This window comes from Doryrhamphus excisus, linkage group LG21 (assembly GCF_037039965.1).
Source record: "Doryrhamphus excisus strain RoL-2023G ecotype Guam linkage group LG21, RoL_Dexc_Guam_v1.1, whole genome shotgun sequence".
In the NCBI taxonomy this organism is placed as follows: domain Eukaryota; kingdom Metazoa; phylum Chordata; class Actinopteri; order Syngnathiformes; family Syngnathidae; genus Doryrhamphus; species Doryrhamphus excisus.
The window spans coordinates 10,395,620-10,408,201 of record NC_136377.1 but is presented as its reverse complement, the minus strand read 5'-3'; the positions used below and the strand labels follow the sequence as shown (position 1 = coordinate 10,408,201).

Genomic DNA, 12,582 nt, shown 5'->3' with positions numbered 1-12,582 from the left:
GGGCCACTGGGACGGTTTGCATCTGATTGTGAAGCTTCTGCGATGAGACCAAGCACCTCCAAGTCACAGGCCATGGTTCTCATTCTTAGGAATGAGGTCCTGCCCCAGTGGAGGAGTTCAAATCTCGGCATCTTGTTCAGGAGTGAGGGAAAGTGGGAGGGTGAGGTCGATAGGCGGATCGGCGCAGCCTCGGCAGTAATGCGGTCGCTATACTGGACCGTCGTGGTGAAAAGAGAGCTGATCCGGAAGGCAAAGCTCTCAGTTTACCCGTGGATCTATGTTCCCACCCTCACCTATGGTCATGAGCTTTGGGTCATGACCCAAAGAACGAGATCGCTGGACTCACCCTAAGAGATAGGGGGAGGCGCTCAGTCATCCGAGAGTAGAGACGCTTCTTCACATTGAGAGGAGCCAGCCAGTTGAGGTGGCTGGGGCATCTAGTCCGGATGCCTCCCTGGGGGGGTGTTCCAGACATGCCTAGCCGGGAGAAGCCCCCGGGGTAGACTAGGACACGCTGGAGGGATTATGTCTCACAGCTGGACTGGGAACGCCTTGGTGTCCTCCCAATGGAACTGGAGGAGGTGGCCGAGGACCGGGAAGTCTGGGCTTGCGACCCCTGTCACCCAAACTCGGATAAGCGGAGGAGAATGGATGAATATTTGGCAAACAGAATAGACTTTAATCTAAATGCATGTATTACATTGAAATTAAGTCTGGTTTAATATGACAGCTGTGGTGTTTCATATACAGTACATATAACAGTTTGACTACATTTAAAAAGTGCAGAAAAAAAATCTTATCTAATCTATTCTAATCTAATCTTGAAAATCTATCTTATATAACAGGAAGTTGCAAGCAAATAGTCACAATGGAGTCAAATACATAAATACACATTTCATTTTGATATTATTTTAGTGCTGCATAAAATAGATACTAACATGAATTGAGATATTTAATATGAATATGTCCGTCAATTACTTCAAATGCACCTAAATTCATTGCACTGGTGTATAATAAATAACTTGCTTTATCATGATTTAATCATAAATAGAAGGTTGATGGATGCACAATTAAATTCATTATTTCTGTTTAAATAAAGAAATAATTTACTTCTCGATTTCATATGGCTCAATTGGACCATGGAATCCCTCCAACCCGCCAGTAGCTGTTTACGGTAAAGCAACATATTGATGCACTGTAGCCGTGTGACCAGCAGAGGGCGGTGTTTGTTTCCAAACTGCTGGGAATCCCGGGGATTTATACAGGTAAAACAAAGGGGCTTTTCATGTTGGCAGGCCAACCTCCATAAAAAGATGTCCATTCTGAAACTAAAAGTCAACAGAGTGGCTGAGCCACGACCAGGTAAGACTTCGATTTTACATATGGTTTCATTGAATTATATGGAATATAGGGTTGCCAACTGTTCAGTAAGAAAAGTAGCTATTGGCTGTTTGAGAAAGTCGCTGGATGATCGTCTAATTTGCATATCATTAGCATATGATGATGTAAAATGGTGTAGGAATAGAGCATAACCTCAGGAGAGACAGAAACGCCTTCATTAGAATGGCCAATGAGAACTTTAGCACAATTGAGCAGCAATAGCAGATGATGCTGTGTTTATTCTGTGGCTGATATTAGCATGACTCGGTGTGGTTCATGACTAGCGCGCTCTTCTGGTCAATATATGTAATAGCAACTTAGTTTACCCCGGGAATTGGACTTCAATCCACTTCGTTTTCCAAATAAAGAGTAGCAATGGACTAAAAACTAACAATTAAAATATAAACACACCTGCTGGGTTGGGACCCAGTGCTTTCACTGTTGAGTCCCCAAATCCCAGAAAACTCCTCGACGATGCCAGAAAAAGTAAAGAGAATTGTTGCTAGTCGCTTTTGAGAAAATATGTCGTCACAGAGGGACGGAATTTCGCCAACTCTGTTGGCAACTCTCGCCTACATCAATATACCACTGCCACACTAGTGAGGGTAAGCGGCATAGACCATTCATACTGGGGATGGATGGGCATTTCAACTCAGGATTTTCTTATCTCACGCCACTTTTATCTCATCATTTCAACTTTTTTACTCATAATTTTGACTTATCTCATCATTTTTGTCACATCATTTACACTTTTTCCACATAATATTGTCTTTTTATCTCATAATGTGGACTTTTTTCCATCTCAGGATTATGACTTTGTCTCAGAATTCTGACTTTGTGTCTCATCATTTTGGACTTTTTAGCGCATCATATCAACTTTTTAAAAATCACATAATGGTTTTATTTTATAATTAATATTAATAATAACCATTAGACTTTTTATCTCACAATTTCTATGTCTCATTATTATGCCTTTGTCTCATAATTATCACTTTGTACCTCATTATTATGACTTTTTTATCTCACAGTTTAGATGTTTTTCTCTTAATGTTGACTTTTTATCTCATAATTATGAAGTTTTTATCTCACATTTTTTACTTTTTATCTCATAAATTTTAGTTTTTAACCTCGTATTATCTCATTATTTTGACATTATCTCACATTATGGATTGTCTCATAAATTTGAGTTTTTATCTCACTTTTTTTTGTCTCATCATTTCGTGTTTTTAATCTCACATTTTAAATTTTTTATATCATAATTTTAAGTTTTTAACCTCACATTTTTTTACTTCTCTCATAATTTGGACTTTTTCATCTCATCTCGTCTCATAACTATCACTTTGTATCTCATTATTGGGAATTTTTATCTCACAATTTAGACATTTCTCATAATTATATCTCATAATTATCCCACATATTTGACTTTTTATCTCATAAATTTGAAGTTTTCATGTCACATTTTGACTTTTTATCTCTTAATTTGGACTTTTTTCATCTCATAATTTCATCTCGGAATTTTGTTTTTTTAAATCTCATTATGTCTAATATCTATGACTGTTTGTCATAATTTTGTCTTTTCATCTCATAATTTTGACTTTTGATCACATAATTGTATGTGTAATGTGTACTACGTGTACTATGTGTACTATTCAAGTTTTGGTCTGTGATTGGAGCCTTGATCGTGAGTTGAACTGCATGCCAGCCGGTGGTGTGAGCCTACACGTAGTATTTTCCTCAAACACGGCATGTGATATCATCCATATTTATGTTGCCTTTGATTGGGATTTGAAAATGTTCACTTCCGTTATTGCGGTGTCAGAGTTTGACGACCAATCAGAGCCTGTTTTACACAGATGTGGGTTAAAGGTGATGTGTGGCTTCCCTGTGTTTGTTTTGCCATCCCTAAATAGCCGCTTTGTCGTCCAAGACAAATATGAGGAACAGACCATTTCAAGTAGCTTTCTTAAAATGGCCAAAGGCAGGCGTGACCTTTGAACTCTTAAGTGCCCCAGAATTGCTATTGGCCTTTTGTAGAAGGAGAAGAGCGCAAGGTGGTGATGAATGGAGGGTGTCTTCTAGTAACGAGGACCCCCTTTTAAGGCCTTTCCCTGAGAGGAGAAGGAGGGAGGTGCTTTTGGATGGAGGCCTGGCCCCCTTACAGGATGTTCTCACAGGATGTTGATGGCTGGAACCAGCAGTCCGAGCTGAGCGAGAGAGCAGCCTTTTGGTTTCCAGTGGTTGCTATCTAACGTCTAGAGGAAGAGTGTGCGTGTGTGTGCGGCTGATGATGTGAAATCAACGTAGTCAGGACACGCTGGGACGACGACAACTCTGCTGAGAGTCAGGTAAACGTTTTTGTTTTTCTATGGAAGCCAAACCACACGCATCACACCCTACTTCACCCCACATCCATAATTGTAGCACAGCTCTCCTGTCAAATACAGGATCTTTGACTAGCTCCTTAAATACCTCCATCCTAGTCAGATATTTGGTCTATCCTATAGCCCACAGCTTCGCAACTCTAATCATGAGACCACCGCCTACTTTTGGCAGCCATTTCTATTTGGATTTATCTGCATGCTTTACTGTGGCCTCGTGGTTAGCATGCTGGCCACACAGTCAGGACATATGGACCACCTGGGTTCCCATCTGGGTTTGCATGTTCTCCCCGTGCATGCGTGGGTTTTCTCCGGGTACTCCGGTTTCCTCCCACATTCCAAAAACATGCTAGGTTAATTGGCCACTCCAAATTGTCCATAGGTATGAATGTGAGTGTGAATGGTTGTTTGTCTATATGTGCCCTGTGATTGGCTGGCCACCAGTCCAGGGTGTACCCCGCCTCTCGCACCAAGACAGCTGGGATAGGCTCCAGCGTACCCGCAACCCTTGTGAGGATAAGCAGCGTAGAAAAAGGATGTTTCATTTTTTTACACTTTTAAATTTGTATACATTTTCTGTAGGTATTTTTGTTTATTTAAGTCATTTTTATTGATTTTTTTTTCATTTTTACTCTTTCATTGACGTTATTTATATTTTTATTATTTTCTTACACTTTTATTTAAGTTATTTTATTTATATGTACTTTTAAATTATTTATATGCTTTAATGGACTTTATTTTTTAATTTGTATTATTTTCTTACACTTTTACTTGTCATTTTTATTCATATTTATTTTCAATTGTTTTTTTTACTCTTGAATTGAATTATATCATTTATATTTATTTTTAATAATTTTTATAATTAGTTATTTTTAGTTATTTTTAAAATAACTTTAAAAAGTTATTTTTATTGTATTTAATTTTTTTAAAAATTTGTATTATTTTATTTATTTTTAAAGGTAATATCTGTTAATTAATCTGTTAATGATAAAAATAGTTTTATCATGTCATTTTCTATTGTAATAGTTTTTCACTCTATTAATTTTCGTACTCACTTTTTTATTTTTAGTTTCTAAAATTATATTTATGCTTTTATTAAAGTCATTTTTATGATTTATTTTAGCATTTACACTTTTAAGTCATTTTTAATATTATTTATTAATCATTATTTATTATTTATTAGTCATTATTAATATTATTAATATTATGACATACTTGACTTACTGTCTGTGGCCCACCCACAATGATCTGCAACCCCCTTTTGGGTCCCGACCCAGCGGTTGAGTAGCCCTAACATAAAGGATCTCAGACCGGCGTTCTTGTAGCTGTCATACAGTCGAGAGGACTTTTGCCTCCCATATTGTCGTCATGAAGGTCTGCTTGTTTTCCTGCTAGAGAACAATGAGTCACGCAAAGATCTTCACATGATGACGAAGCCACTGTCATTGGACAATGCTTTCATTTGGAAAGTCATCCCCTTTTCTGTGGAACCGGTTGATAAAGGAGAAAAAGCCCCTTTTTCTACGTGAGTGAAGACATAAATAGCTCAGTCAAAGGTCAACCCAGCCGCTCCACTTCCCCTTAGCTTCCTCTAGCGAGCCTTTGGCTCCCGGCGAGCATCCTGCTCTGGCGTCTACTCATGATTGATCCTTGTGCCACAGCAACATGGCCGCCTCGACGCTGCTCCTCGCGCTCCTCATCGGTGGCATGGCGTCCGCCGCTCACCGCCCTCGCCTTCCCCGCCACCGCCCTTCCTGCCACACGGTAAGTCCTGTTGATTCATCATCTCTGGCCGTCCTGCACATTCCTTACCTTTTTTCTTCTTCGTGTAAACAATTAGACGACTTCATTGGCAAATGACCGTTAGTAGTCGTTGTTGTAATTCTGGGATGTAAGTCATCCCGCTTCCTGCCTTCCTTCTTCCGAGGAAATGCTCCACTCAGGTGATGAGACATGGAATCACCGCTGGCTCATCAAGGGAGCGTTTAAGGAACATAAGAAGGAACGTCAAAGTTGCACCAACATGACTCCATGACCAAGGTGGTCCACATGAAGCTCATCCATAATAGTTTCCAGCCATCACAATTGAATATTTACACGGGAATATCCCGTGGTGTGGTCAACACCAATGACATGCCATGGCCAAGTGGCTGAAGGAAGCTAAGAGGTGCTAACAGTTAGCCTAGCTGCCGTTGGACTACATCAGGTTCCTGACGCTGAATGGCCCAGGAGCTCTTCCCTTCCCTTTAGTACGTAAAGCCACACCTGGACACGTCAGCCATGTAGCAAGTGGAGCGTTATTTCGCTATAAACGCTACAATCTCTTCCGCCGTTCCGTTGTGTTTTCTTTGTTAGCATGCAGAACCTGTATTAGTTACCATTTTTTTAGGTAAGGAAACGATGGAAAATCCATGTGTATGCGGTCGACGCTGACGACGTACGAGCAACGAACTCCCTGATTTTCACATGGAACAAAACAATCGCAACCGCCAATTGACGAAATAAAACACACAAGCGACCAAAAACAGAAGAAGCCCAAAGTAGACAGACCTCCAAAAATTGAGGACCAACTCATCAAGTTATGTCTCCTTGAAAAATAGACCAGGACACCCTGTTGGTGGGCCCCCTGTCGTGGTGAAGGCAATCATGTATTTTTTTTAGTGCAAAATCAATAAAAGAGCAGCAGAGCTCCTTTTCCAACAGACTCCTCCAGTTCCGTTCCCACAGTGAACGCTACTGGACTTCATTCATTCATAACATTATCGCGCTGCACTGTGTAAAGTCTACATTTATTTATATTTTCTTATATTTCTGCACACTATTTGTAAATAGTATGCACATATTTTATTATATAGTGTTATTTATTATTATTATACAGTGTTTCTCTTTTTCTTCTGCAATTGAGCTAATGTAACCAAGTAATTTCCCTTGTGAATCAATAAAGTCTGTCCAAGTCTAAAATAACGTCATCATTTTACCCAACGAGATAAATGAGTCTTTTAGGTTTGTTTTGCTGTTGCTTGCTAACAAGACAAAGGCATGATTGAGCTTAACGTTTACACCATACGCCCTTCCTGATGCAACTCTGGCCGGGCATTGAACCCGCAAACCTGGCGGAAGCGTATACACTACACCACCAGGGCGTACCAGAAGACTTGGTGACAAAGCAGGAAAGTGTTGGGAAGAAGTTTGTTACATAAAATGTTACATAAAGAGTCCTGTCATTCATTCCGTTTGTTGATATTTTACTATTTTGGATTTTCCCGCTAAGCGCTTCCCTTTGAGTGACTCCAAATATTGAACGGTTGGCAACCCCACACAAGCCTGATGCCTATGGAGTCAGCTAGGTATGCTATGGCGTAAGCTAACAGTTAGCCTAGCTACTTCTCTGAATTATTGAACCACTTTTTTCCAGGTGCGGTTTAGCACATTGCTACGTCTCACAGGTCCGTCCAGGTATCAACTATTGTTGATAACTTTGGTGTGTAATGTGACTTAGCTGGATGCAAAACAAGCGTTAGCATGAATGCTACAGCATCACTATTTTCCACTATTTTTACCGGCTGATTGTTAACCAGAAGAAGACCATCTGTTTTTTTTTAAATCACAGCAGTGTTTTTTTAAGGCTGTTGTTTTTCCAAAATCTTGTTCTTGGTCTCCAAAATACCGACCATTTCCATCAGTTAAAACATGGTATTTCCTGGGCTCGGTTAAAATACACAGACGCTAGACGTTACCCTGTGCAGGTATTGTGTAAGAAGCGAGCACTTTTCATCAAACCACAAATATGCCAAGAAAAACTTGAAAGGCCTTAGTGAGAAATCAGAGATGGAGACAGTTTAATGGGCTGTTTTTGGACTGGAAGACATTCGGGGGTGGGGTGGGGGTTCTTCAGCCATGTGGTTTGAGTTATGAACTCAATAAGTACAATAAATATTTCAATGTGCCAAGGGGGAGAAAATGGCAAAGAAGGGGGTACCTTCTTGGCTGCTGGGTTTCTGACTTGGAGAACTGAGATTTTTATCATAAACACTCTTGCATAGCATGCGGTCTCATCAGTCCAACATCCACTATGAACATTTTGTTCTCTGTCGGCAGGTCCAGATGAGCGTGGTGGTCTGCAGCAATCTGAGCCTCACCAGCGCCCCAGTCAACCTGCCCCCAGGTATACAAACGCTGGACCTCTCACACAACCAGGTCCAGAACCTCACCCAGGAAACCCTGGCATACCGCAAGGACCTCCGTCACCTCAACCTCCACTCAAACAAGATCCACTTCATCCAGCCTGGACTCTTTGAAGACATGACTGATCTTAAAATCCTGGATCTGTCCAGGAATCATTTAAATGTATTTACGCATTCCAAAAACAAAATTGGGACTCTTGCAGCCGTGGAGACTCTTGATCTGTCCAGTAATGGGTTGTACACCGGCATGTCTGACTTCTTAATCGCGGACTCCCCCTCACTTGTGGAGCTGTCCTTGAACAGTAACAGCATCACCAAAATAGCACAAAACACTTTCGGGGGAGCTTTGTCTTTGAGGAAAGTCAGCCTCCACAACAACGTCATTCTGGAGATCGAAGATGGTGCCTTCGACTCTCTGGATCATCTCACCGAGCTCGATTTGTCCAAGAATTCCATCACGTGTATCACAGACTTCAATCTGAGTCGGTTAAAAGTGTTAAACCTCAGCAAGAACAGCCTTGAGATTTTCCAGAGCACGAGACTGACCGATGTGTACGACCTGGTCTTTTTGGATCTGAGCGAAAACAAGCTGCCTTGCTTCCCGCTGCTCCCGGCAAACAACGCCATCCGACATTTGGACCTTTCACGCAATCAACTGCAGAGCGTCAACATGACCGACACGGCAGAAAGAAAGACCCACGTGGTTTTGAATCACCTGAGATACTTGGACTTGAGTTACAACCAACTCAAGGACATACCCCAGTCTTTTTTCCACACGATGACCTCCCTGGAGGTCCTGAACATGAGCAACAACTGTATAGACGCATTTTTGATTGCTGACAAAGACTTTCTACCCGCAGTGAAGATTATCAACCTCAACTATAATTCCTTACAGAGACTTTCATTCGGCGAAGCTACTCTGCAATCTTTGAAAGAGCTTTTACTACGAGGAAACGACCTCAGCACCCTTGAACAGCAAACACTCCAGAGACTTCCAAGTCTAAACCTCCTGCAGCTTCAGGAGAACAACCTGAGAGTCTGTCCCTCGGACATGAAACCATGCCTGTCAGACCACATGCGCCTCCATCCTCCAGACTGCGTGCATTTCTCTTGCATTCCCAATCTGAAGTACCTTTACCTTTCACAGAACAACCTGAAGAGTTTACCTGTCAGTGCATTTGCTGATACCCCTCTAAGCCTACTGGACTTGTCCCTCAATTCCGGCCTGGAAATGCATCCAGACTCTCTGTCCGGTCTGGAGCACACCCTAGTCCACCTCTTCCTGAGAGAAAACAACATTTCCAAGCTGAATACGGATATGTCCTCGCTGAGGAGCCTCAGAGTCGTAGACCTGTCCACCAACCAGCTGACCAGTCTCCCCGCATGGTCCAAAGAGTCATCCATCGAGACGCTCAATCTGCAGAACAACAGCTTAGTCACTCTAGAACACAGCACCATGGTTGCTCTGGAACGCTCGTTAAAAACACTCTATGTGGGTTCCAACCCTCTCAGCTGCTGCGGCAACATCGGCTTCCTGCATTTGGTCCAACACTCGGCCGTGGTGGTGCCCGACATCGAGACGGTCACCTGCCTTCTAAGGGAGGACTCGGCACCGGTCAACATCGAGAAAGTGAGCCAGGAAATGTGTCACAGCCCAAAGAAAGTCAACCATGTTATTGTTGTTGTCGTGTTTGTGTTGTTCGCGGCGATCACATTGGGACTGACGGTGAAATACTGCAAGTCGAGGAAACTGAAGCATGTCCGAAGGTTTACTGCATGAACAATTCAGAAGAAAACTTTTTATACCTTGGGAGGATTTTTCAAACGGATGTGACGGCTGAGATTGGGTTTGAAATCTCAGACTTGCACTAAAGTATGCCGGTTGGGGAAGAAAGAAACCACTAGAAAATGAAAACTTTTTTTTGAAAAAAAATCTTTCCAATTATGTTTTCCTATTTGGTTTTGATACAAAAAATATTTTAATGTGAAAAAATTGACTTCTCTGCTGCTGGACCCTGAACATAAAACGTATTTGTCATTTGAAACACTGAGACACACCTCCTAATCTGACACTGTTTATTAGTTTAGCTAATCTTAGTTTAGTATAGCACATCACAAGGACTGGAACTGAAGGAACACAATCCCAAAGTTACATTTTGATAAAGAAAGAGAGAGAATTTCAGTGACTTTACGACATTGAAGCTTGCTACTCACCTCACTTTAGCAAAAATCTGATTATGCTAATTATGTAGCGTTACAGTTGAAGTAATTTGCAACATCAAAATCACTTGTTGACATTCGGCCTAAACACTGCATTTTTCTTTTAAAAGCTTACAACACTACGACAGGTTAAAATAAAACAATATTTACTGTTCGATGAAGTATAATGTTAATGAAGAAGCCACATGACTTGATTGCACACTCTTTATGTAGACTGCACTTTGTTTGTGATTGTATCTTTTGTGAACACTAAGAGCTGAATAATGCTAAAAGTCAATACATATAATTTATTTTTCTATTATATAAGCCAAGCTGGACATTTTAACTGTGTTTTGTTGTAATGAGTAGCAGGCCTATGGTTGTCCCACTACATCTGTTATGTGATATTGGACTGATCACCCTCGGTAGTATACATTGGTATAAATGTATGATACGTATACTGTGGTGACACACTGACAAAATGTGATCAATCATAAACCTGTGCACACTGTATTCACAGCCTTTTGTCCCTCATTTTCATCCAATTTGGAATCAATCGTTCTTGTTTTCGGGCCTCCAACATGCCAACTTTGAAGTAATTGTTGTTAGCTTGACTACCGCTAGCTTGACTACCGCTAGCGTGACTACCGCTAGCTTGACTACCGCTAGCTTGACTACCGCTAGCTTGACTACCGCTAGCTTGATTACCGCTAGCTTGACTACCGCTAGCTTGACTACCGCTAGCTTGATTACCGCTAGCTTGACTACCGCTAGCTTGACTACCGCTAGCTTGATTACCGCTAGCTTGACTACCGCTAGCTTGACTACCGCTAGCTTGACTACCGCTAGCTTGACTACCGCTAGCTATTTTGACTTAAGTTGGCATTCTTTGTTTTACAAGGGCATTTGACAACATGCATTATATGGATCATGTATTATTGTGTAAAAATGCCTCATAAATATAAGAAGCAGAAAACAGTAGGGGAACTTTTATTGGGACAGCAAGTTTTTGTGTGTGTATAAAGCAGGGGTGGGCAAACTTTTTGACTCGCGGGCCGCATTGATATGACAAAATTTACGGGGGAGCCAGACTATATATTTTACACGTAACAGTCCACCTGGTATTATTGTATCTGTAAAATTGTCATGCAATCTGCTATTATTATTTATTATTTTATATTTATATTTAAATATTTTTAAAATAATAAAATATTATAATAAGTATAATAAATTTAAATAATAATTATTATATTATTATTATGTAAAATATGCAAATACAATAATATTATATATAATTATATATTATATATAATTAATATAATAATTAGCATTAATATAATAATATAATAATTATAATAATCATAATAGTTCTAATAATAATTATAATAATCTAATAATAATAATAATTATTATTATTATTATTATTATGTGCTTGTGTCCCTTTTTTCAGGAGCACTTTGTAAACAACAGACCATGTCAAAAAACGAAATTGATAAAACCATCAAAAGGTTGGCTCAGGCCATGATGCCAGGTTGTATGTTGAGTTTAAATGAAATACTTTGGAAAGATTGGGCGGGCCGTATTCAAACACTTGGCGGGCCGGATGTGGCCCCCGGGCCGTAGTTTGCCCACCCCTGGTATAAAGTCATCGGTTGATAACCGCAGGTACTACAAGTCCCAGAATGCACTGTGACAGACGACGTCTTGGCACGTAGCTGTTCTCCAGTGATCCGTAAGAATGGTACAATCCAGAGGTAGGGAACCTATGGCTCGGGAGCCAGGTAGGGCTCTTTTGATGACTGTATCTGGCTCTCAAGCATTTCTTACCACAATAAAAATGTATTTTTGCTAACATTTTAAAGTAAACCATCACAGAAATGACTGTTAAAAATAATATTCAAAATCAACAACTTTCTTATGCATTTTAATTCGTCCATCTATATTCTGCTGCAATACGGCCAACCATATCCATCTTTCCTGATGATATTTTCCAGGTCAAACACCAAAACTCGATTATTACTGGGTAATGCTGTAGTCTACCTCGGTCATTGAGATGTCAACATGTAAATATAAACTTTTCTCCTTTAGTCAAATAGTCACCTTGCTAAAGCTGCAGAACCAAGCCTTCTGACGAAGATGGCCAAAAGAATAAAATACGTCTACGGAGTACGGTGCAAAACTATGCAGCAGCAGAAGTTGTATTAACGGCAACAAGTATTTGATTTATTATTAGACACTGCGCTGCTCACGAAAGTGTGCTGGCCACACCCCATTGGCGTGGGGTAGTGTGCCTGGTCTACGTAATTAGAGCCCATTATCTAAAACTGTTGGTCTTACATAAAAATGCACACATTTTATTGCATTCAATGTTTAAAAAAATGTATATGGCTCTCACAGATACACATTTTAAAATATCTGGCCTTCATGGCTCTCTTCGCCAA

At 40.5% G+C, this 12,582-nt stretch overlaps 1 protein-coding gene across 2 annotated transcripts; it reads left to right on the top strand.

Moving 5' to 3' along the window:
• Positions 1–3,640: 3,640 nt before the first annotated feature.
• lrrc32 (leucine rich repeat containing 32) lies at positions 3,641–10,757 on the top strand. 2 transcript variants are annotated; one of them, XM_058086415.2, is made up of 3 exons: positions 3,641–3,725; positions 5,420–5,522; positions 7,857–10,757. In XM_058086415.2, exons 2-3 carry the CDS (start codon positions 5,424–5,426, stop codon positions 9,720–9,722), a joined length of 1,965 nt encoding a protein of 654 aa, XP_057942398.2. In that variant the 5' UTR covers positions 3,641–3,725; positions 5,420–5,423; the 3' UTR covers positions 9,723–10,757. The 2 variants fall into 2 exon arrangements, with proteins under 2 accessions (XP_057942398.2, XP_057942399.2); XM_058086416.2 differs by lacking the exon at positions 5,420–5,522 and having other exon boundaries at positions 3,644–3,725.
• The last annotated feature ends 1,825 nt before the right edge of the window (positions 10,758–12,582 follow it).